This window comes from Misgurnus anguillicaudatus, chromosome 8 (assembly GCF_027580225.2).
Source record: "Misgurnus anguillicaudatus chromosome 8, ASM2758022v2, whole genome shotgun sequence".
Lineage (NCBI taxonomy): Eukaryota > Metazoa > Chordata > Actinopteri > Cypriniformes > Cobitidae > Misgurnus > Misgurnus anguillicaudatus.
In genome coordinates this window covers 28,392,121-28,414,466 of record NC_073344.2, presented here as the reverse complement: position 1 = coordinate 28,414,466, position 22,346 = coordinate 28,392,121, and the positions used below count along the sequence as shown (strand labels likewise).

General features: G+C 37.3%; 1 protein-coding gene and 1 long non-coding RNA gene across 3 annotated transcripts in view; one reads left to right on the top strand and one right to left on the bottom strand.

Moving 5' to 3' along the window:
• quob (quattro b) overlaps positions 1 to 22,346 on the bottom strand; it is a 75,673-nt gene that overhangs the window by 16,511 nt on the left and 36,816 nt on the right. For both annotated transcript variants that reach the window (XM_073870653.1, XM_055213320.2), the window contains exons 2-13: positions 13,236 to 13,433; positions 10,592 to 12,365; positions 8,383 to 8,544; positions 7,655 to 7,778; positions 6,932 to 7,025; positions 6,451 to 6,537; positions 4,714 to 4,833; positions 4,429 to 4,524; positions 4,002 to 4,150; positions 3,582 to 3,720; positions 1,759 to 1,881; positions 1,216 to 1,410 (exon numbers count right to left, since the gene is read on the bottom strand). In XM_073870653.1, the coding sequence (XP_073726754.1) occupies positions 1,216 to 1,410; positions 1,759 to 1,881; positions 3,582 to 3,720; positions 4,002 to 4,150; positions 4,429 to 4,524; positions 4,714 to 4,833; positions 6,451 to 6,537; positions 6,932 to 7,025; positions 7,655 to 7,778; positions 8,383 to 8,544; positions 10,592 to 12,365; positions 13,236 to 13,295 (3,123 nt within the window). In that variant the 5' untranslated portion in view covers positions 13,296 to 13,433. The remainder of the gene's footprint in view (positions 1 to 1,215; positions 1,411 to 1,758; positions 1,882 to 3,581; positions 3,721 to 4,001; positions 4,151 to 4,428; positions 4,525 to 4,713; positions 4,834 to 6,450; positions 6,538 to 6,931; positions 7,026 to 7,654; positions 7,779 to 8,382; positions 8,545 to 10,591; positions 12,366 to 13,235; positions 13,434 to 22,346) is intronic.
• Positions 6,439 to 22,346, top strand: part of LOC129450501 (uncharacterized) — a 38,595-nt gene continuing 22,687 nt past the window's right edge. The window contains exons 1-2 of the long non-coding RNA XR_012370796.1: positions 6,439 to 6,572; positions 6,920 to 6,998. This is a non-coding gene — a long non-coding RNA (uncharacterized lncRNA). The remainder of the gene's footprint in view (positions 6,573 to 6,919; positions 6,999 to 22,346) is intronic.

Sequence of the window (22,346 nt, the reverse complement as noted above, 5' to 3'; positions counted from 1 at the left end):
CTTTCCCCACTATGGATGAGTTATCTCATCAATTACAACAAAACATTTGCATGAAAAACGTGTTCCTGATGAGTTTTTATGGTTATATGTAATACCTCGATTATCCACTAGATGGCACACTTGCCCAATTTATAAAAAAAGTAAGCAAAAAATTATTTATTAATTTTACACTCTGTGTATGTTTTGATAATCGTTCTGAATGTGATCTCTAATAAAATTCATTCACAAAAATGCAATTGTTTCAGCTTTTTGTTAAAAAACTTTTTTTTTGAAGAAAAATATAAATATTTAAGAGTTTATAAGCAGAGAAAAAAATATAGATAGGATGAAACGTTTTGTTTGTTTGTTAATAAGCAGAGCGTCTGTTTTTTTTAGTGCTCGCGATTAATCGCATACAAAATAAAAGTGATTTTTCCATAATATATGAGTGTGTGCTGTGTGTAATTATGATGTATATATAAATAAACACACATTCATGTATGTATTTAAGAAACATTTACATATGTATATATATTTATTTATGATTTTATATATTTAATATGATATATACATTTAAAAAAATTATGTACAAAAAAAATTCGGAAATGAATACATGTATGCGTGTGTGGTTAAATATACATAATAATTACACACAGTACACACACATATATGCAAAAAATAATCACTTTTATTTTGCATGTGATTAATCGTGATTAATCTTTGCCCAGCACTAATTATAAAAAAAGAACTGAAAGGCATTTGGTAAAAAAAAAAAAAACGCTGGCAGGCAACTTTTAAAAAATAGGCTGATGAAGAATGGTTTAATAATCGATTTTTGTTGCACCCTCAGATTACAGATTTTCAAATAGTTGTATCGCGGCCAAATATTTCCTATCCTAACAAACCATACATCAATGGAAATCTAATTTACCCTTATGTTACATTACCCTTATGATGTTTTGTGGTCCAGGGTCACCTCTGAACTTCCCTTTTCAGCTAAATTTCTCATATTTCAAACCCTCCCACCCAAACACCTGGGGGTACTCTGGTGAGGTCTAACTTATAATGTTTGGAATGTCTACTTTCTCCCATTATTCCCCCCGCCCTGCATTCTTCTCACTGAATATCATGTTTCACTTAAAAATCTGTGAGATTATATAGTTGCAATTAGTCAAATTAGTAATAGCCAATTAGTCAAAGCAGCCTTTAGGGTAAAATGAGTTTTTGTGGGCCCACCTGTTCACAGAAACGATAAAGATCAACAGATGTCTCCAGCTCAGATTTACGCTCTTCAGCCCTCAAGAGGAACCCGGTCATCTTGGTTTTAAATGTGTTGATGTTACAGCGAAACGCGTCGGTTTCGGGAAACTGTGTATCTTTGCTCTTTCTCTTGACAGCCTTGACCAACAACATCCCTTTCTCCTTTTTCTCCTGAACATTAGGGAATTTCTTCAGAATGTCTGAAATCTCATAAAACTTTACCATTTATCATTATTAAATAAGATTTACATTTTCAAACCATTTTCATTACGAGATATTTTTATTAAAACTTTAACCGCTCAACACTTCACATAAACCTATAACCCATAAATCCTACAGTAAAAGTCCCGAGGCGATCCACACGAAGGGCTCCAAGTCATTAACTGGACTTTATTTTAACATAAAGTCATGTGAGTTAAAAGTAGAACTTGTCAAATTTTCTTTGTTAGGGTAAAGTTATTACTTCTGCACAGATACACTTCACGAGTCCAATTATTTACGTCAGCTTCTTTCTGTTACCTTTGCTTGCATTAGAACAGATTGAATATTTTGTAGTTTCTGCTCAACTTTAGACAAAGTTTCTTCTGTGTTGTCTTTGTCCTTCTGCCACAACTGTTCCTCCGCATCACACCAGGATTGAATCTGTAAAAAAAAAACATTTGACAATAACTAAAAACACACAAATCAGGTGCACACATCAAAGGCATCTGTCCGGTTTCACACGCCACAAAAAACTATTTTTCTCCATCTTAAAAGAGCAGTACAGCTGGTCACAGCACAAGTTAGATACAGGTCACCATCCCAGGACTCTGCTTTGCTGTCTTGTCTACATCAGGCCTCTTAAAGGAAAGCTTAACAAAACAAATATTGATTTCTAGATCATTCTAGTCTGATGCCATATACTGTACGAGACTTGTGGCTATACTGTTGAAACATTTATTGCCTGGCCCCATGTACTTTTGTTGTAAGTGCCGTACACTGTAAAAAAGACTTTCTTACTTATTTTTACTGAAAACAAGACAAAAATACTATCTAAAACTTCTTAAATTAAGACGCTTTTTCTTGATGAGCAAAACAACCCAAGAAAATAAGTCTAGTTTTTAGACCAAAAATATCGAATTTAAGTGATTTTGTGCAAAAAAACAAGCAAAAAATCTGCTAATGGGGTAAGCACATTTTTCTTGAATTTTCCTTGAATTTAGTGTTTCAGAAAAATGTTCACGTTTTTATTGCTTACCCCATTGGCAGATTTTGCTTGTTTTATGCACGAAATCACTTAAATTTGATATTTTTGGTCTAAAAACTAGACTTATTTTCTTGGGTGATTTTGCTCATCAAGAAAAGCATCTCCATTTAAGAATTTTTAGATACTATTACTGAAAACAAGACAAAAATACTAAGAATTTGTAAGTAAGAAAGTCATTTTTGCAGTGTACTGATTTAGTTTTTACAATCAGGGAATATAAATTATCTTTGGTACTCAACATTACACTTTCATAGGTTTGATGACTTTCTTACTTGGTATTTTTGTCATGTTTTCAGTAGAAATGTATAAAAATTCTAAAATTAAGATGCTTTTTCTTGATGAGCAAAATGACCTAAAAAATAAGTCTAGTTTATAGACTAAATATACAATTTAAGTGAATTTGTGCTTAAAACAAGAAAAAATATCTGTCAATGGTATTAGAAAAAAATCTCTTTTTTCTTAAACACTTAAATTCAAGCTAAATTTTCTCATCCCATTGGCAGATAATTTTGCTTGTTTTAAGCACAAATTCAATTAAATTGTATAGTTTTTTTTTGTCTAAAAACTAGACTTATTTTTTTAGGCCATTTTGCTCATCAAGAAACTTCATCTTGAGTTAAGAATTTTTAGATATTTTTACTGAAAACAAGACAAAAATGCTGAAGTTATTTTTGCAGTGTAAACTCCGGTTTTCATCAAAAATATCTTAAAATGTGTTCTGAAGACAATCAAAGGACTTGGTGGTTTAGAACAACAGGGGTAAGTAAATTATGATTATTAATTATTATTTTGGGGTGAACTAACCCTTTAACTAACCCTGCTGCAGAAACATCATCATTGTCCACCTTCACCAAACCAAGTTGTGTGTTGTGTTAAACAGCATGACTATGTTGGCCCACCAGGCTGACTACCACCAAAGTGGCCACTTTAAAACTTTATCTAAGACGCTTTTAATTTGGCCTCCACAAAGCACAATGGTGCCCAACAGCCTGTTAAGATAACACTGTCTGGATAGCTCACAGTGTATCTCATGCTATTTTAGGTCCTCCTCAGGTAATGTTTGTGAGCCTATATAATCTGTGTCATAAGCGCTGACCTCACTGAGCGAATCCGCCGTCTCTCTCAACAGAAGAACATGTTCGAGATGTTGCAGAGAATGGTTAGACTTCATCACTAATGTATGAACGGCCTCTTCCACCTGGTTATACAGACACGTGACAGACTCCATCGAGTCCCTGAAGAGGCAAATGCAAACATATGAATGTTATAAGCCCCGTTACGAATCTGCACAGATAGACAGTAATGTTCATGCATAAAAGCACTTTTAGCTTGAGAAAAAAGGGTGCATCATAATTCGAAGGCTGCATCCTTTGAAGGACGTAATTGGCCTTTGGAGGACGCAACCTTCCAATTGGGACGCACCCACAGGGTAAACAGGATAAACTAACTAACAAGACCCCCTCTGGAGATGCCCAGCCTGTGCCTGCTGAGATCCAAACAAAGTAAAGAGACGTACCTATAGTCTTCAGACTGAACGAATCGAGACTCCTCCTTTCGCAACCTGGCCAAAATAGCCCCACCTTCTCTTTGGAGAGTGACCAATCGAGTATCTTCAAGCACCATTTTCATGGACGTCCTTTGCTCCTGAATGCAATACTTTACTTCCTGTAAAATTAGTTTACATGTATAAGAATTCACAATGACACATTTCTACACATTCTTTAGAACTTGCCTGTTTGTTTATTAAATATTTTTGGTAATTTTATAATATTTTCAGCCAACAATATATGCCTGTAGTTTTTTCATAGCTCTGTTAAACATATTTGACAATGTTTACATGGTTAAATTGCACAGAAATCAGTGTAGTAAATGGAAGAGAAACCCACAGACTTGTGTTCGGGTCTGTATATTAACAACTAACAGGGATAAAGCTGAAGATGTACCTGTGCAGAATTTGTTTTTTTGACATCCAGTTTCTTGATCGCTGCCTGCAGTAATGAAGATGCCGCATGTAGATCAAGTTGAAAGAGAGACAGTTTCTGAAAGACACAGATATACACGTTAAATAAAAATCTACTTCTCTGTACATTTTGTTCAACCATGACATCTAAGGAAAAAAACAACAGCATGTAACCCACTGACAAACTCAATATGAGTAGCAAATAAAGAGAATGAATATCCATAAATGCTGGATTTAAAGTGTAGCAGTATTTCGACTCATGTTGTACCTGATGAAATTGCAGCCAGTCTTCATGATTGTAAGGGAAAGTTCCTCCGAGGTCAGAGGTCAACTGATTCGCATCAACCGTCTTATGAAGAGCCTTCAGAGATGACGTCACAACATCTATCTGATAGAAAAAGTAATGTTGATCAGCCCCACCCAATTCTCAGGTTTTTGCTAACAGTTAATTTTAACAATTTAATTTTAATGCTAACAGTTAAATGTTTTGTAAACAAATCGTTAATGAGCCCTATTGACTTCCATCCATAGTATTATTTTTCCTACTATTTAAGTAAATGGGGCTCATTAAAGGTTTTGTTACAAACTATTCTCAAAATATCTTCTTCCGTGTTCTTCAGAACAAAGAAATTTATACAGGTTTGTAACAACATGAGTGAGAAAATGATCACAGAATTTTTATTTTTGGGTGAACTATCCCTTTAAATTGGACTATTTTCACACACTAGTTTTGTACATAATACAAAAAAAAATATAGTACTTAAGATAATCTTAAAAACATACTCTTAAAAACATGTCCTTATCTGTGTCATTTTGAGAACTGAAATCCATTTAACATACTATCTTGTATTACAAAAATGTATTTAAGTAAACTTGTACTCATCTTTCATAAAAAAAAGATGGGTTCAAATGAATTACAAGTGGTCCCTAAATACGTTTTAGCATATTTCATATTAATGTACTAAGAAACAAAAAATGTAGGCTTTATTAAGTACAAAATTAGTTCATGAGCACTTTAAGTAGATTATGGAATTGAACAAAGTACGACTTCATAAGGCGAGGCGCTGCAAGAAACGACAAGTAGATGACATCAGAGTAACGCGAGAGTGATTTAAAATGAGCCTCCTCCGCAAGTTTTCTCGCGGTACTCTGATGTCATCTGCGTGTCAGTTCTTGCGGCGCTGCGTAAAGTTGATCACACTTAAAAAACTCGAAATTATCTGTTACTTCTCAGAGTGAGAAATGCAACGTGTGGCGTGTGAACTGACTGAAATGTGTGTTTGACGGTGAATACGTGAGATTTGAGAGCCGTTAACATGTTGAAAGATACAGTGAAATGCAATCTCATCTCATTGCCAAATCAACATTTTTATCGCTTAAAGATTTCCTAAATCTAAAAAGAAAACTTCCTGTTTAGACTTACCTCAACTGACTTTGAGTTTACCTCAGCTTACATTCTGTTTAGCTCAGCTTGTTGCACATTGGTAACATAGTTCTGTGTCTTATGTTTATTTTCATATAGTAAGTTAGTTAGTTAGTTAGCTAGCTAGAATCACCTCTAAAATGAAAAAAACTTTTCACTACTACCATACAATATATTTAATATGCATAACATACCGTATTGTAACAAGAAATAGTTACAGACTGCTTTTACATATTAGTCACTTTGACGGATTATCGTTTCTGCATACTTTTTATTTTTTAAAGCACAATCCAAACAGTATTTTTTTTTACTCACAAAACCCATAAATCACGGAAGCACTAATTAATAGCGCGAACAAGCAAGAATCGTTCATTTGCAAGACTCGTTCGGAAAAGCGGTTCGCTCTAGAAAGGAACAAGAAAGATTCGTTCACTTAAAAGATTCGTTCGAAACAGCAACTTCTCGTGATGATGATATCATTATCACCGGTGTGGATTCATAAAGCGAAGTAAGTGATCTCAAATGTTATTATTAAAGAAGGTGGTGTGAGACCAATTGGTCAGAGTGTAATAATTAACTTACCTGTAGTCCAGGATGTCTTTCAGGTCGAGGATTCATATCTTTCTCAACAAGCATCACAATAGTGTGCACTGCATGAAGGGCCTGTTCCTGTAGTACACAGATACCACAGAAGATAAACACAGGTCAGTGTGTAAAACTATTAAACAAACATCCATAAAAATTAAGGATACAGTGAAATGGAGTCTACGCACGGCACGAGGCCAAACGTTACGTATTTCCGGTAAAATATAAATATTAATAAAAAAAAATTATTTTAATAAATTATATAATATACTATTATGATTTAATAATATTTTAATATAATAATTGAAATCATTTAAAAAAATAAATTAACAATCGACTGTCTGTGTGTTTTACATATCAAAATAATAAGAAAAAAATGATATTTTATTGCCCTCGTGTGGACAATGTGAAAATATGATGCTAATTTTGTATGTTTATATTTGTATTATTGATTATTGGTTTGTAGGCATGTCCTCACCTGAACCATGAGCAGAGATTTATAGAAGACAGAAGGTAGAGGAGATTTCCTGCTGTCAATCACAACAGTGAGTCCCAGATCTCTCACCTCCAACCTACATAAACACAAACACACTATTTAACATCATATACTATAGAGAAATTATTATATAGAGTAAATTAAATATCCAGTTTGAATTATTAAACAATTTGGAAGAACAGATATTTATGTGCATGTTTGTGAACCTGTTTATAAATGTGTATAAAGAAAATAATACATATTACAGAAATTAAAAAATATTACAATCTAGGATCCTGTTTGATTACTAATTTTACACTCATATTAATGAATTCAACACTACTTAAAATCATTCACAAATAAATGAATAACCTGTATACGCTCACAGTGTATAATCTATTATAGCACCACTTCTCAAACTGGGGCCAGGAGCCCTGAGGTGGTGCCAGGGGGCCCCAGATTTAATAAAACACATGAGTTTATCATGAATTCTGTGTAAATAAACCTTTAGAAAAAAATAAGGCTGCTAACCAACAGCACTACATTGTATAACTTAATATGTTTTGTTTAATTCAAAATGTAAATTTTTCCAATGTTTTGTTTCATACATTTTCTTTGGGGGGGCACATTGAAAAAGTTTGAGATCCACTGTGTTATAGTACATCAGCATCATTATACTCGCAGCTGCTGCCCTCTTGTGGTGATTGAGCAGACAGTTTTTGGTACCTGGGTATGGAGTGCAAATAAAGCATCAGTCTGCAGAGGTCCAGAGGAGAGTGCTGAGCCGATGCCCAACCTGTCCGGCCTCCATGAACCTCCACCACAGCTCGACCGGCTCTGTCACGACTGCCTGATGTTGATAAGAAAATACACAGTAAAAACCTGAAGAGATGTGTGCATGTTTAACAAGACAGAACTAAAGCAAACATTCTGTATTCATCATACTAAGATTGATCAAACTAAAGGTGCCCTCAGTATATTTCGTCTATATTCAGAATGAAATTTTTTAGCGTGCAGTACACATTGCAATTAGTATATGAAGCAGTTGCTATAATACAATGCTTCATTGTTGTCACATACGCTTTGCATTCTGTCTCATCGCTTTGCATGCGAGTGCCATCCAGTCATCTTGTTGTTGTCCATTTTTTATTCATTTTTGTGTAATAATTGCCTCTGATTCAATAAGGAAACAAGAAAGAGATGCTTTTTTCACACTGGGAATGGAATGAAGTGAACTGCATGGCATTGTGGGATGCAGTTGTCGGTGTAATTTGCGTACTACACATATTAGACTTTTAGTGCAGACTTTAATGCACACGAGCTGCTTGATTATTGTTTCAGTTCATTTTTGTTCAACCTTCTGGAGTGCATATCTATTATTTTAAAGACCATTAAACACAGTGCTGCACCCCATGGGTTAAATTGCACACAGTTTAAATGAACAGCAGGCACACCTGGCAGACAGATAATTCCCATCTGGAGAAGATTCCTGATTGTAGGGTCTTGGGAAAGGAGAGTTGCTTGAACTCCACTCTCAGGCTGAACCGTCACGGGATGATCGGTGTGAAACTCCTCTCCGTTACCAACTGGAGTTCCAGCTTTCCCAGATGAGGAAACTTATTAAAAAGAGGAAATATAATTATAATCATTGCATAGAGTCTCATACTTTGGTAACAGCTAGGTGGAGCTATAGAGTCTAAAGCAAAAATGTCTAGCAATAGCCCTCCTCTTCCCGTTTAGAAAGACATGAAACAGCTCCCCCATAAACTGCGGAGGGGGTGTAGTTATTTTTGTGCACTTGGATGTAATGAATGCCTTCATTCTGTTCTGCTAAAGAAGAAATTCCCCATGTGGAACGCAGTGCAGGCTGTTGAACTTTGACCTGTGTCACACTGCTCTCTTTTAAGATGACCTTTCAGAGGGTATATTTACCTCCCAACTGAGGAGAAGGGTCAAGGTCAATCTGTAAATCTGACGAAATTCCTTGTTGTGAGCGTGCAAAATGACACAAAAAAGTGTGGATTTAAATGCAGCGGCTGGCGACTAGACCGAGACATAACTTCTTGTTAATGTCTAAAGATTGTTGTTTGTACAGGCTGGTGTTCCCAGGGATTTTTAAGTGTGATTTGGATCTAGGGGGCATCTGAGCCACACATCATTTTGCTTCAAGTGATATTTTTTTTTGCCTTTGATAGATAGCGTGTAATGAGAGGACAGAAAGTACATGGTGGAGAGAGGGGTATGGGATCAGTGAAGGACCTCGAGTCGAGATTCGAACTTGGGTCACAGAAAGTGCGTCTGCACTATATGTCGGAGCACTGCCCACTCAACTACGACATATCATGAAAATCAGACTTTTTCCATGTTCCATAAGTGCTATAATTGGGCCCCCAGTGCTTCTATCAACCTAGAAAATGTGAAAAAGATCAACCCAGCAACTTAGTTTTGGCAAACCATCCCATGCAAGCATGTGAAAAAAGAGGCCATTGAAACCTGGCTCCCCTTGCGATGCCAGAAGGGGAGAACACCGCCCCCTAATATCCACTATCCAACCACGCCAATGAGATCAACTCATTTGCATTTTAAAGGACACACCCAAAACGGCACATTTTTGCTCACACCTACAAAGTGTCCATTTTAACATTTTATAATAAATTATCTGTGGGGTATTTTGAGCTTTTACATACATACTCTGCTGACATAAAAATATTTATTTTACATCTTAAAAAATTCAGTAAAAAAATGTGAAATGTCCCATTTATGCGAGATTTTATGGAAACAAATGTGTATACATTCGGTTTATATACTGTACATAAAAATGAAAATACAGGCTTAAAGGAATATCATGGATTACCAATCCAAGATGTTTATGTCTTTCTTTGGTCAGTCTAAAAGAAATTCAGTTTTTGAGGAAAACATTCCAGGATTTCTCTCCATATAGTAAACTCCAGTGGACCCCAACAGTTTGCAGTTTCAATGCAGCTTCAAAGGGCTTTATACAAGGCTACCGAGGCATACGGGTCTTATCTAGAGAAACCATCCTCATTTTCAGAAAAATAAGTACAACTTCTCCTCTTGCACTAGCGGTGTGACACGCGAGCACGACCTTACATATTACGTATTAACGTGGAAAGGTCACACGTTACATATGTGAAACGCACAATAAACTGACACAAAGACATTAATTAGTATCATTTCACATACAACAACATCTGAACGGTCCTCTTTCTCCACACTTGTAAACACTGGAGCGGTTTTGCATACAACATGCTTGACCTTTCAACGTAATAGGTAAGGCCACACTGGCGTTTCACAAGGTAAGTGAAAGATGAGAAGTTTTTTTTTTTTTTGATGATGATGATGATGGTTTTGCTAGATAAGACCCTTATGCCTCGGTAGCCTTATATAAAGCCCTTTGAAGCTGCATTGAAACTGTAAACTGTTGAGGTCCTCTAAAGTCCACTATATGGAGAAAAATCCTGGAATGTTTTCCAAAAAAAATGACTGAAGAAAGAAAGATATAAACTGGGATGACATGGGGGTTAGTAAATTATCAAGATTTTTTATGATAGTGAGGTAATCCTTTAAAAAATTATTATTTGTGTTAGATCTAAAACAAAACATGCATATATATACAGTATCTGACAAACGAGCCTCACTTACGCTTTCTTTCATGTCGTCTGTTTAATTTGGGGGACACCAAATTAGCTGTGTGTTTTATTCCCTGGATTATGGATACCGATGAGATGATCCCTGGATAGACGTCACTGTGGCTTCTGTTGGTCACTTTGTGTGACGGTTGGCACTCTCTGGCCGTATCCGAGACGGAAGATACGGAGCGGAATTTAGTTCGGCTTTTCCCCGACACTTTCAACACCTGTAAAGGTGAACTCAGGTCTCGCCCGGGCTGTCTGTCATCACAGTGGATTTTGTAATCTGAAGGAGTGTTATGATTTTGAAACAGGATCTGTTGAAATATAGGAGATGTTTGTTCGAGGCTCTGCGTTAGCTGGTTTTGCCGAATGAGATCGACTCGCCTTAAACACAGATTAGCGTCTTGTTTGAGACCGCTGTGGTCGGGTAAAGCCCTGAGCCCCATTTTCGGTAAGTGTTGGGTTTTGGCGTGCTTCTGAGCGCCAGGCCGCACCTGAAACTGATCTTGTCTAATAGAGTCATTCAGACAATAGAGTCTTTTGTCAAGTAATGCTTTATGATTCACTGCAGTCTGATGAAGGTCATGTGATTTGTGATGTTGTTTTGCTTGGGCTGGGTCTGAGCTCGGAGACAAGTTCTCCCTTGAATTACGTCCATGTGGTATTCTCTCACTTGGCTGAGTTGAGTTCTGACCGAGGTTTTTTGGACTTTGCTCTAGCTGGGATGAGTCCTCAAAGCATTGTATTGGGTTTCGGTCTGTTTGGTTTGGTGTCTGGCCAGACGTGCAACATGAATGATTAAGGCCAACTCCGTATCCCTTACAGCTTGGCTCAACCTCCCCTACGTCTGGGCTCGATTCATTCACGGGACGGAGCATACTTGCTCTCTCGAAAGTCACGGGGTTTCGCAAAGCTGCCATGTAAGACTGTCTATACCTGCATTTGGGTTCTGCATCGTTTTGCATGTCCTCAGATGGCTGTTTGTTTTGCGAGCATGGGTTATTAAAGTCACACAGGTTGCCTTTTGCTACAAGCTGAGCTGTCCTGACTTGCCTAAAGCTCGGTGGTTTTGTGGTCTGGTTCTGCTTTGTGAACTCCAACAGGTCAACGTATTCTCCTTCCAGCTCTCGGCTGTTCCTGCTGTCCCAGGTGTTGGGAGAAACCCAGCCAACCGGTTTTCCAGCAAAACTACTGATTGGGTTTCCTTGATCGACCTTAACCAATCTGGTACCGCCCTCCACCAGCTGAATGGGAACCATCATCCCATCTTCCATCGCCAACATTAAGCGATCAACAGGTATCTTGTTTTCTGATATCTCAGTCTGATGATCTTGTACAATGAGAGTTTCGGCCCAGATGTTAGCTTTGGGTCTGTCGAGAAATTCCGGGTTGGCGATTTCAGTCCAAGGTACCTTCACAACCCCCTGGTCGGATGAAAGCACACACCGATGTAGAGGATTACCGTGTCGCCCGTCATTTATTTCCTTTAACCAGGATTCGGTGAAAATGCTCGGATAGGACGTCTCAGGTATTGGTATCCCCTCGACTTCGGGAACTCTAGAGCTTGCTTGAAGCAATGGATTGTCCTGCCCGAGGATGTCTTCCTGCACAAGAAGACTTTTGAGGACAATTCGGGCTAACTGATCTCCAAAAGGCTCCACCTGCAAGTAGAAATCCCCAGGCCGGAGAAGTAAAGGATTGATGGGGGCGAGTTGAATCACCACACGATCCCTTAAGCACAGAGGCCAACCCTCACATCGAAACAGGACATCAGAGTATGCAGCCTATAGAGGAAAATGAGAAAATCTAGTTACTAATAAATTTTGATTAACAGGGTTTTCTGAGATTGGCTTGAACACAAACATTCTTGAATCTCTATCAGAGGAATGGGCCTTTGTTCTTCCTGAAAATAAAACAAAATCCTCGTCTAGTGGACAAGAGAAGGGAGCATGTGGGATCTGTGCCATAAAAAATCCACATGGATTTAAAGACTGCACAGGAAACTGCTTTCATCATGCAGTGAACCTAACTTTGCTCACTTAAAAGTCAGTTCACCCGAAAATCATGAGTTTTCAAAACCCATCCCTTTTTTCTTCTGTGGAGGACATCTGTAGTTTTAACTCTTTCCCCGCCAGCATTTTTGGTTGCCAACCAGCGCCAGCATTTTTCATGATTTTCACAAAAGTTGAATGACTTCTAGAAAATGTTCTTCTTTAAATGTATAAACATACAATATATCAAAAAAAGAACAGACCATTTGCTTTCAAACCAAATGAAACTCGTTTCGTCCAACCTTCATTAGTTATCTTTTATCACCTCTCAAATATGAGTAGGTTTCTTCAAAAACACCAAAATTTGATAGATAATTGCATTTTTGTGAAGAACTTTTGATAGAGATCAGATTCAGAGCGATCCTCAAAACTTACAAGGACATACAACTGTTTGCCCTAGGGCGATACTTCCGACTATTATAAGTTGCAGATAATAATAGCGGTATTATGGATTGCCGGAAACGTTTTCTCTTAATTGACAGGTTAACTCGTCAATGGCGGGGAAAGAGTTAAAGAAGCACATAAGAAATAAAGCACATAATGACCCCAACCCATGAGTTTGGAGAAACCTGAGTACATCATGACAAAATGCGTTGTACTTACACATGCAGCTTGTTGCACGCTCTCTAAGATGTGTTTGGCTGGGATGAGAAAGTCCAGCATGCATTGCAGTGCGTCTCCATGGTAACGTTCCTCAATAGTGCGAAAGAGTTGACTGAGAACAGTAGGGGCGGTCGCTTCAAAAGGCGGGTAAAGGGCCGACAGGGCGTTCTGAATGGACCACTCCAGAGAGGACGGGTTCTGAGAGAGAGAGAAAAAGGAGAGAGATTTATATCAGGACTCTTCATCGATTAAAACTAAAGTCACATATGTGACCCTGGATCATAAGTTATCATTACAATCATTAGGATATTAAGTAAAGATCATATTCCATGAAGATATTTCATCAATTTCCTATTGTAAATATATCTAAAATTTATTTATCATTAGTTTTATGTGTTGCTAAGGACTTTCTCATTTTTAATTTTTTTTGCATCCCCCAGTGCATTCCAGATTTCAAAAGTTGTATCTCAACCAAATATTGCCCTATCCTAACAAACCATACATCAATGAAAAGCTAAATTAATTTACTCAACTTTCAGATGATGTATAAATCTCAATTTCCAAAAATGTTCCCTTATGATTTTGTGGTCCAGGGTCACATATATGAATAGTTGCTAAGTAAAGATCCTAAAGGAAGATAATTTAATATAATTTATTGTACATGAGTACATCAATACATATTGATTAATTATTTGTACTGTAGCTCAATTGTTAGCAGATCAAAAGGTTTTGGGTTCGATTTTCAGGTACAGGGTTCCCACCGGTCCTTGAAATCCTTGAAAGTTTGTGAATCTGGGGGAAATAATTCAAGGCCCTGGGAAGTTTTGAAAAAATAAACATGCATAGATACATTATTGAATGTGCTTAAATCTATTTTGTGCAAGAAGTTTTCTGGAAGAAATCCATATTATTCCCTGTGTAGTGTAGGATAATATCATAAAATTTCTACCCTTTTAAGCACACGTGCTAAACTGTTCACTTAAAATGTTTATATCTTCTGTATGCGAATGTTGATTCATACCAAAATGCTTTTTTGCATAGTTGTGTTTGACACATGAAAACGTCTCGGGTTATGTATGTAACTGTTGTTCCCTGAGATGAGAACGAGACATTGCGTCTCACTTTCCATACTTCCTGCATTCCTGTAATGCCATCTTTGGCAATATTTCAGATAGCGATATTTACCCCTGGAGGCATCTCCAAAGTGTCACCGCAGTTACGCAGCGCAAGTTCCCTCGAAAGGGAACTGTAACAATGTATCTTAAAAGGTAACACTATGTAACCTTGCTCTCACTTGAAATGTGTCCCCACATTTAGTCCTTGAATTCAAGGGTATTGGACCTTGAGAAGTCAGGTAACACCCATACTGATCAAATGTACATTCAATGCACTTTGGAAAAAAAGTGTCTGCCAAATGCATAAATGACTAAAATGCAATGCAAGTGTTTATTAAATTATCAAATGCTTTACAGTATTTTTAGCACTGAATCATATTAGTGTGCCCGATATCTGGGGTCACGTATCAGGACACATTATACTGCGGGCATTATATTTATAAACGCCCTGAATCCTTTGTTTGAAGAGGCAAAATGAGATTGCTGTCATTTGCCTGAGGCAAAGCCTTTTCATAACTGCTGCAACCCCTCCTAAATCTCAGTTGTTACAGAGCCAACAGAGAGACAATAAAGTTTTGGTTTGATGAAATGGATCTCTCCTGTTGTCCACCAGAAGGAAGTATGGGCTCTTGAAAGTGTGTTTGTCCAAGATACGCCTCATTTGAGATGCTTTAGCTCATACAGGGGAGGTCTGTGTCATTAGACAAGTAAAACAAGACCGAAAGAGCAAAGAAAACACGAGGTCTGAACCGGCTCGTCGCTCTGAGGATTTGACAGAGCATATGTGTGCATAATCAGTAACATCCTCAGACATATATGAGTTTTTGATCACAACACAATCTCTCAAATGTTTATCATACATGTATTTCAGCTAGTTCAGGGTTTCAAGCGTTCGACGTGGAATAATTTACAAAGCAGATGTGGGAAGATCAAAACTGGGAATGTTGTGTGGAAAATATTTCATCTCCAATCTGAATGTCTGAGAATCTCAGAATCGGTTCAAGGGGGCGGCAGGTTAGAGTTTAAGACTCTTAAACGGTTTGTTTAAAACTATTTTACAGCGCAGAGAAATGATTAACCTTGAAACTAATCCTTTATATCCTGATAAGGAGTTTGTGTGCTTGGTCTTTGAAAAGTTCGTCTCTGTTGTCTGTCTGATTAAGATGATTACAGGACCTGTGAGAGACCTCAGACAGGAAGTTTATGTCTGCTTGGGGGAAAGCAACAAACATAAACTTAGCAACACTTTGGCAACCATCCACACACCGAGCTGTTTACCACGCTTTGCATGGCTACCACACACATTTTCCTTTATATCACAATAAACAAAATGTGTAAAGGCACAATACATAAGATTTTGTAATAAAATATCCAAAAAAACACTTGCACCGTGTGATATATTTAATGCAGTTGTGCAATTACATTATCCCAAACATTCCCAAGGATTTGTAAATTCCCTTTTTTAAATAACGTCTCTTACATTGTCAGTAGCTGTGTTTCCTTTGCAGATTTGCGCAAAACTTTAGCGTTATTTTTTTTAATGTCGACAAAAAAATGATGGCGTTTCAATTAACCGATGATATGCGACTGAATCGTAGTTTTTTTCTCTCGTAAAAAAAAGTCATTTCAAACATCACATTGACTGATGTTGGTAGGTTTACTAATATCACATCCACAGCACTAGACATTTTTAACCGAAGAAGACATACAGTAAGAGTATTATCCAAACATTAATGCCAAGGAAAGCCCCTTACACTTAGGAGCGGCAACGTACTGTATAGGTGTTTCTTTGAGGTAATAGTACATTATTTTAAATCAAAAGAGATATAGGAAAATTTCCTTAAACTTGGGAGCAGACACGTATTGAGGTGTTTCTGGGAGGTTCTAGTACATACTTCAAATAATGATTATGTGACTCACATCAGGTGACAATAAAATGCGAATAACCTGCAAATTGCCTTAAAAACCACCTCAGGCGAGCGTAAAAACTTTTTTACGCTATATAGGAGTATTTTCAATTGCGCAATTTAACTCATTCACAGCCAGCCTTTTTGAGAAAAGTTAACCACCTGCATTTTTGTGATTTTAACAAAAGTTTCACAAAATTCCTTGCAGGAAAAATTATCTTCTATAAATATATAAACATACAAATAATATCAAATTAAAGAACACACCCTTTGCTTTCAAACAAACAATAAACAAACAAACAAAATGGGGAAAAAACGTTTCATTATATCTTTACTTTTTCCACATAATTTAACCACTGAAATATGGATATATCTCTTCAAAAATACAACATTTTGAGCAAAAAGATTAAAAAATTGCGTTTTTGTAAACAAATTTGTGTTAGATATCAGACTCAGAATGACTTTCAAACATAAAGACAGTTAAAATAAATCATGAAATCTTTTTAACTTCCGTTTTTGATAAATTCGGTTTTGGCGCCATCCAGTGGATAAAAGCGGTATTACACTTTCACTTTGAAATTCGTCCAGAAAGGCATATTTATTAGTTAAATATTAACTTATAATTGACGAGATAACTCGTCAATGGCGGGGAATGAGTTAAAGGGTAATGGAAACGCAGCGACTCTCACCGAAATATCAGTGACGAAATATCTTTGTTAACCTCGGTTTCCGCTTCTAAAAACTTTAGCAACACACGTGGACAAATGCGAAAGTGGTGGTTATACAGTATCTAGCACGCTGCTATTGTGTCGATCAGTCATCATGGATCGCGATCACTCATTGGTGAGTACAGAAAATAAAAAAATGTAAAGGCATAGTCGTAGATCAACAAGGCAAGCAGGCTTTCAGACTAACAGAGATATTAAACGAGGATCAATATCGGTGTGGCGTTTTCGAGATTTGCGATAAACTAAACTAGGACTTAATAGAGACTGCTTTGTAGCGCCATCATGCTTTGCCTTCGTTATTGTTTTCGAAAATGTGACCTCTAGTGGCGAAAACTTACACATTGTGCCTTTAATGTTGGTGAAATCTCAGCTGTTTTATTCATAAAATGATACAGACATCAGAAATCTCATCTGTGAGGTATGCTGATGTTTATCTGAGTTTACTGTATCTCTGCTAGACATGATCACTTTTTCCTGGAGTCCTGATGTTTACAGATGATTGCTTAATGTGTTTAATGATTTAATACTTTACCTTTAATGTGTATTTGTCTTGGATATTTGAACAGTATTAGAGAACGTCACCTTCCACAATACGTTTAATGATTAATCATTTAGTATACTTACACAAAAGCTTTTCTGTTTAATCAATAACTGAAATTGTTTGTGCGGTCTTTGTGTCTCGTTCACGGTGGTCCGCGCTGTCACGAGAGCAGTGTTTATTTTCGCGCGGCCCAGATCTCTCCGTGGCCCTCGGCCTGGTTCTTCGTTTACCCCCATTCTCTTACTGCATGTTACACGTCAACACCTTAGTTTTACAAACTCGTCCAAGTCAAACCTCATTTAACAAATCCACAGGATCCCAAATGAAGGATATCTGGAGCCTGGCGGTGTTCCTCGGGTCTGGAATTTGCATTCAAGAGAACGTCAACTACATTGTTTGATAAAGCACCAAAGTCCAGGATGGATTGAGCCGCTGGCTGAACTTTGGAAACTTAATTCAAGGCTCATTTGATATCTGGAAATGTTAATAACAAGCGCATCCTTTCCTGTGTAAGGACACTTTAGACATCCATCTGAAGGAAAATAATGTTTAACAGATGGTCACCTGCCGGCTTCAGTCACTGCAGCATGGTTTTGATGATACGCTTACAACTTACAATTAAAAGTAAATATCTATTGCAAGTAACAGGGTATCATTTAGAGGTGTGAAAGACTCGCTGTAATTTTGCGATAGAGGTTGTATTTGACATGCTATTATCTAATATGAAAGGCATTTACAGATCAAATAAAAATGTAACGATTTACCATTTCAATATAGAAAATGGTACGCAAAATATGTGCCAAATTTGAAAATTAAATTTAAAAAACTCTTTTTAATTTTCAAGGTGATAATGCATCTTCCCTTTCAAATTGAAATATAAAATTCAACTGATGATTTGACATTTAGTTTTCCTTACAATCTTGAGGTAAGACTGCTAATATTGTATCAAAAACAAACATAAAAAAAAGCTATTTAGTTTTCCTGCCAGCATTTAATTTAACAGAACAGAGCCCCTGCTTTAAAAAAAAGGTTAATCCAGCTTCATTTGCTCCCCTTTTAATCACCTCTCAAATATGGGTAGGTTTCTTCAAAAATACCAAATTTTAAGCAAAGAGTGATCATTGCATTTTTGTAAAGGCATTTGTTAGAGATCAGATTCAGAGCGATGATCAAAACATTTACAGAGTTTTTACTGTTTTTGGATCAGTGGATGCTTCAGTGTTTTATAAGTTGTGTAAGAGCATCCCCTAGTAGATAATAGCGGAAAATATGAATTGCCGTAAAAACTTGTAATTGGCAGGGAAGCGTTTTCTTTTAATTGACGGAATAACTCGTCAATGGCGGGGAAAGAGTTAATGCTTACGCAATAATAGTGACAAAAATTTATTTAAAATGTAAAGATCTGTTTTTATTTAATGTTCTTTTTTATTTAATCTTTTTGGTTTTTATTTTCAAAAGTCAACTTGTATGCAAATTCTATGTTAATCAGTGGGTGGAGTTTACTTGCTTGTAGTGATGTTTTTTTTTACGTGTGCGCAAACTTATGCACACGATCGAATGCACAGCCTGCAAAGTATAGTTTATTTGACTCGTAAGTGTACATAGACGTTCATAGCATGCGCATTTCGACAAAATGCAATGCATGTCCTAGGCTATGTACATTCATTCTCTTGTACATGCATGCATGACCTTCGCATTAAGGTACATTCACATTATAAGCGTCTAGCAGTAGAATTCCATTGATTTCAATGGAAGCTCGGCGGCATCCGGCGACAAGAGAGACAGTGACCGTTGACGGCTGGATGGGCGTGTCCAGTCGCGCCACAAAATTGAGAAATGTTTACCTTTATGCAAATTATGTGCGACATTCGAGAACGACTACCAATTAGAACGAAGCAGGGAAGTTCACATCATCCGTCTCTCGTCAGCTACTGGAGTGGACGTTGCTCATTTGTTTATGACAACTAGATATAGAAACGCCTATTTTGGAAGAGACGAGCGACACACAGCGAAAAGTCGCTTATAATGTGAATGTACCCAGGGTTTCAAAAAATCTGCAGATTCATGTACAGTAAGCGCAAACTCTTCTTATGATGATACTTCGGTCTTAAGGAAGTGTTGCCAACTAACTCTGCATGCACACCACTGTGTGTAACCGTCCACTCAGAAAAGAAGAAAGATGGATGACGTGAACTCCAATGCTTCACTCTCATTGGTAGATTCTCCCGAAAGTCGCTCATCATTTGCATAAAGTGGAATGTTCTCAACTTTGTCACATAGATGGGCACACCCACTTCTTGTCGACAACATTCGCTGTCGCTCGTATTACCGAAAGTCATCAAGCTTCCGTTGAAATAAATAAGATTGCGTCGCTCTGCCGTTGCTATTCGCTGGCAGTGTGCACACAGCATTATTGAAATTAAACGAAATGGAAAAAAAATAATTAATATTAATTCATTTTCAATTTTGGCATGTTTTCTATGTGGAACTGGTAAACCTTGTTTTAATTTTTAAACTTTTATTTTAATTGGCAGAATATTCCTTACATACTGTAGTCTAAAACACATATCTGTAAACATTAATTCTCAGGGTTTTTAAATCATAAACGCCCAGTGATGAGAATCTGACACACCTCATAAATCACAAATAGTGTCATGCATGAGTCAGATCGTCTTATCTCTTGTGGTCTGTAACAATACTTTGCAGTATAGCTCAGCACTTTCTCATCTGACTAAGCTTTCGGTAGATTGATCCAGCAGACATCTGTTAATGCTGTTAATGGATAAAAAAAAATTCTAAGCAAGACCATTTGATGCTTGATTTTCAGTGATGGTTACAATTCATTTTTTCATATTTCTATCTCTATTACAGAGAATTCATTGTTTAGAAAAAAGTGAATTCACAATTAAAGTAATCTAACAAGTCACGGCAGGTCTGTTGTCAAAGCTCAATGTCATCGCTGTGCTTTTGATATTGAATTGCATTTCAACATCATAATCTTGTGGGCTTCAGAAATACAATACATACAGATGTATTATAGAATTGCAAATAGTTCCAGTAAAGCAGCACGCAGCGTCTGAAAATGTGTGTTATGTACACAGAATATGTCTTGACTTGTGTGCGTTGGCACGGGACAAAAGATCCTCTCGTGGCCTTTAAAAACCCTTTCTGCAGCTCTGTTATCACTTCAGTACTCACGCAAAGATCTCAATAACGTTGAAAGAACAAATGGTCAAAGTTTAAAAAGTCCTTTGGTGATCCTGAGATAAACGCTGATCTAAATTGATTTTGAAGGCTTTGAAAGTTTCTCATTTCGGCTGTCAGATTCCAGCAACTTCTCGTCTTGCTTCCAGCACGCCTTTCCCTCACTCCGTCTTTTCCTCGGAAGACAGTGTTGTCTTTGTCTCGGGGCCACTGTAGTTTAACTCCACACAGAGGGAGTTTGGCACAATGTTCGGCATTCACAGCGTAACACACAAGAGTTTTCTTCGACCACTGCCCACTCTCACCAGACAAACATCCACAACATCTGACTTGCATCGCCTTTCTCTCTTCACTTGTTTTGCTATCAGCTTCCAAATTTAGGCTTTTAAGTTCGGTTGAGCAAAGAAACATCTTATTTGAGATTCATTGTTCACTTCATCATGTTTGAGGGCTGTTTATCGAGATTTAAAAACTGTTCCTGATGTTCTTCATGTAAGCAGTACATTAGGAAAACTTACTTCAAATTTATTGTTTCATGCTCTATAACAGCATAAAATAAACTGTGGTCCATGTTTAGCTTTAGTGAATCTGTGTTTAATACATTTGATAACCTTGCATTGTTTTGTTTGAAGTTTTTCTGGATGATGGCACATCAGACGACCTGTCCGTGTTGGCACCTGCCTAATTTGACTACAAAGTGGCCGATGAATTTGCAACCAAACGCTGCAAATTCATTGGTCACTTTGTAGTCAAATGAGTTTGATTGGCCACACAACCTCTGAGGATCAACAAAACGTGAAATATTATTTTGCTATACTAACAATGCACAATGCTAAGATATTTTTCCTGAAGCAGAGGTTTTTGAATGTTATTATGGCAAGGACCCCCAAATTTGATAAACCTTATGCGAGGGAAAAAAGTAGCCTACTTTTGATATTATAAAGCAGCAGATTGTTTCCAAATTGTAGTCCAAATAGCCTATATTGTAGATTTAAAAAAAATAGCTTTGTCTTTGATCTCTGATATATTTTGGGGTCCCCTTCGAACATTCTGGGGGTCCTTGGACCCCAGTTTGAAAAACCCTGTCCTACAGTATAACATTATGTTCTGGAGACTTTGGCATGGTTGTTGGTGCCAGACGGGCTGGTCTGAGTATTTCACAATCTGCTCAGTTACTGGGATTTTCACGCACAACCATTTCTAGGGTTTACAAAGAATGGTGTGAAAAGGGAAAAACATCCAGTATGAGGCAGGTTTGTGGGCAAAAATGCCTTGTTGATGCTAGAGGTCAGAGGAGAATGAGCCGACTGATTCAAGCTGATAGAAAAGCAACTTTGACTGAAATTACCACTTGTTACAACCGAGGTATGCAGCAAAGCATTTGTGAAGCCACAACACGCACACCTTTGAGGCGGATGGGCTACAACAGCAGAAGACCCCACCGGGTACCACTCATCTCCACTACAAATAGAAAAAAGAGGCTACAATTTGCACGAGCTCACCAAAATTGGACAGTTGAAGACTGGAAAAATGTTGCCTGGTCTGATGAGTCTCGATTTCTGTTGAGACATTCAGATGGTAGAGTCAGAATTTGGCATAAACAAAATAAAAACATG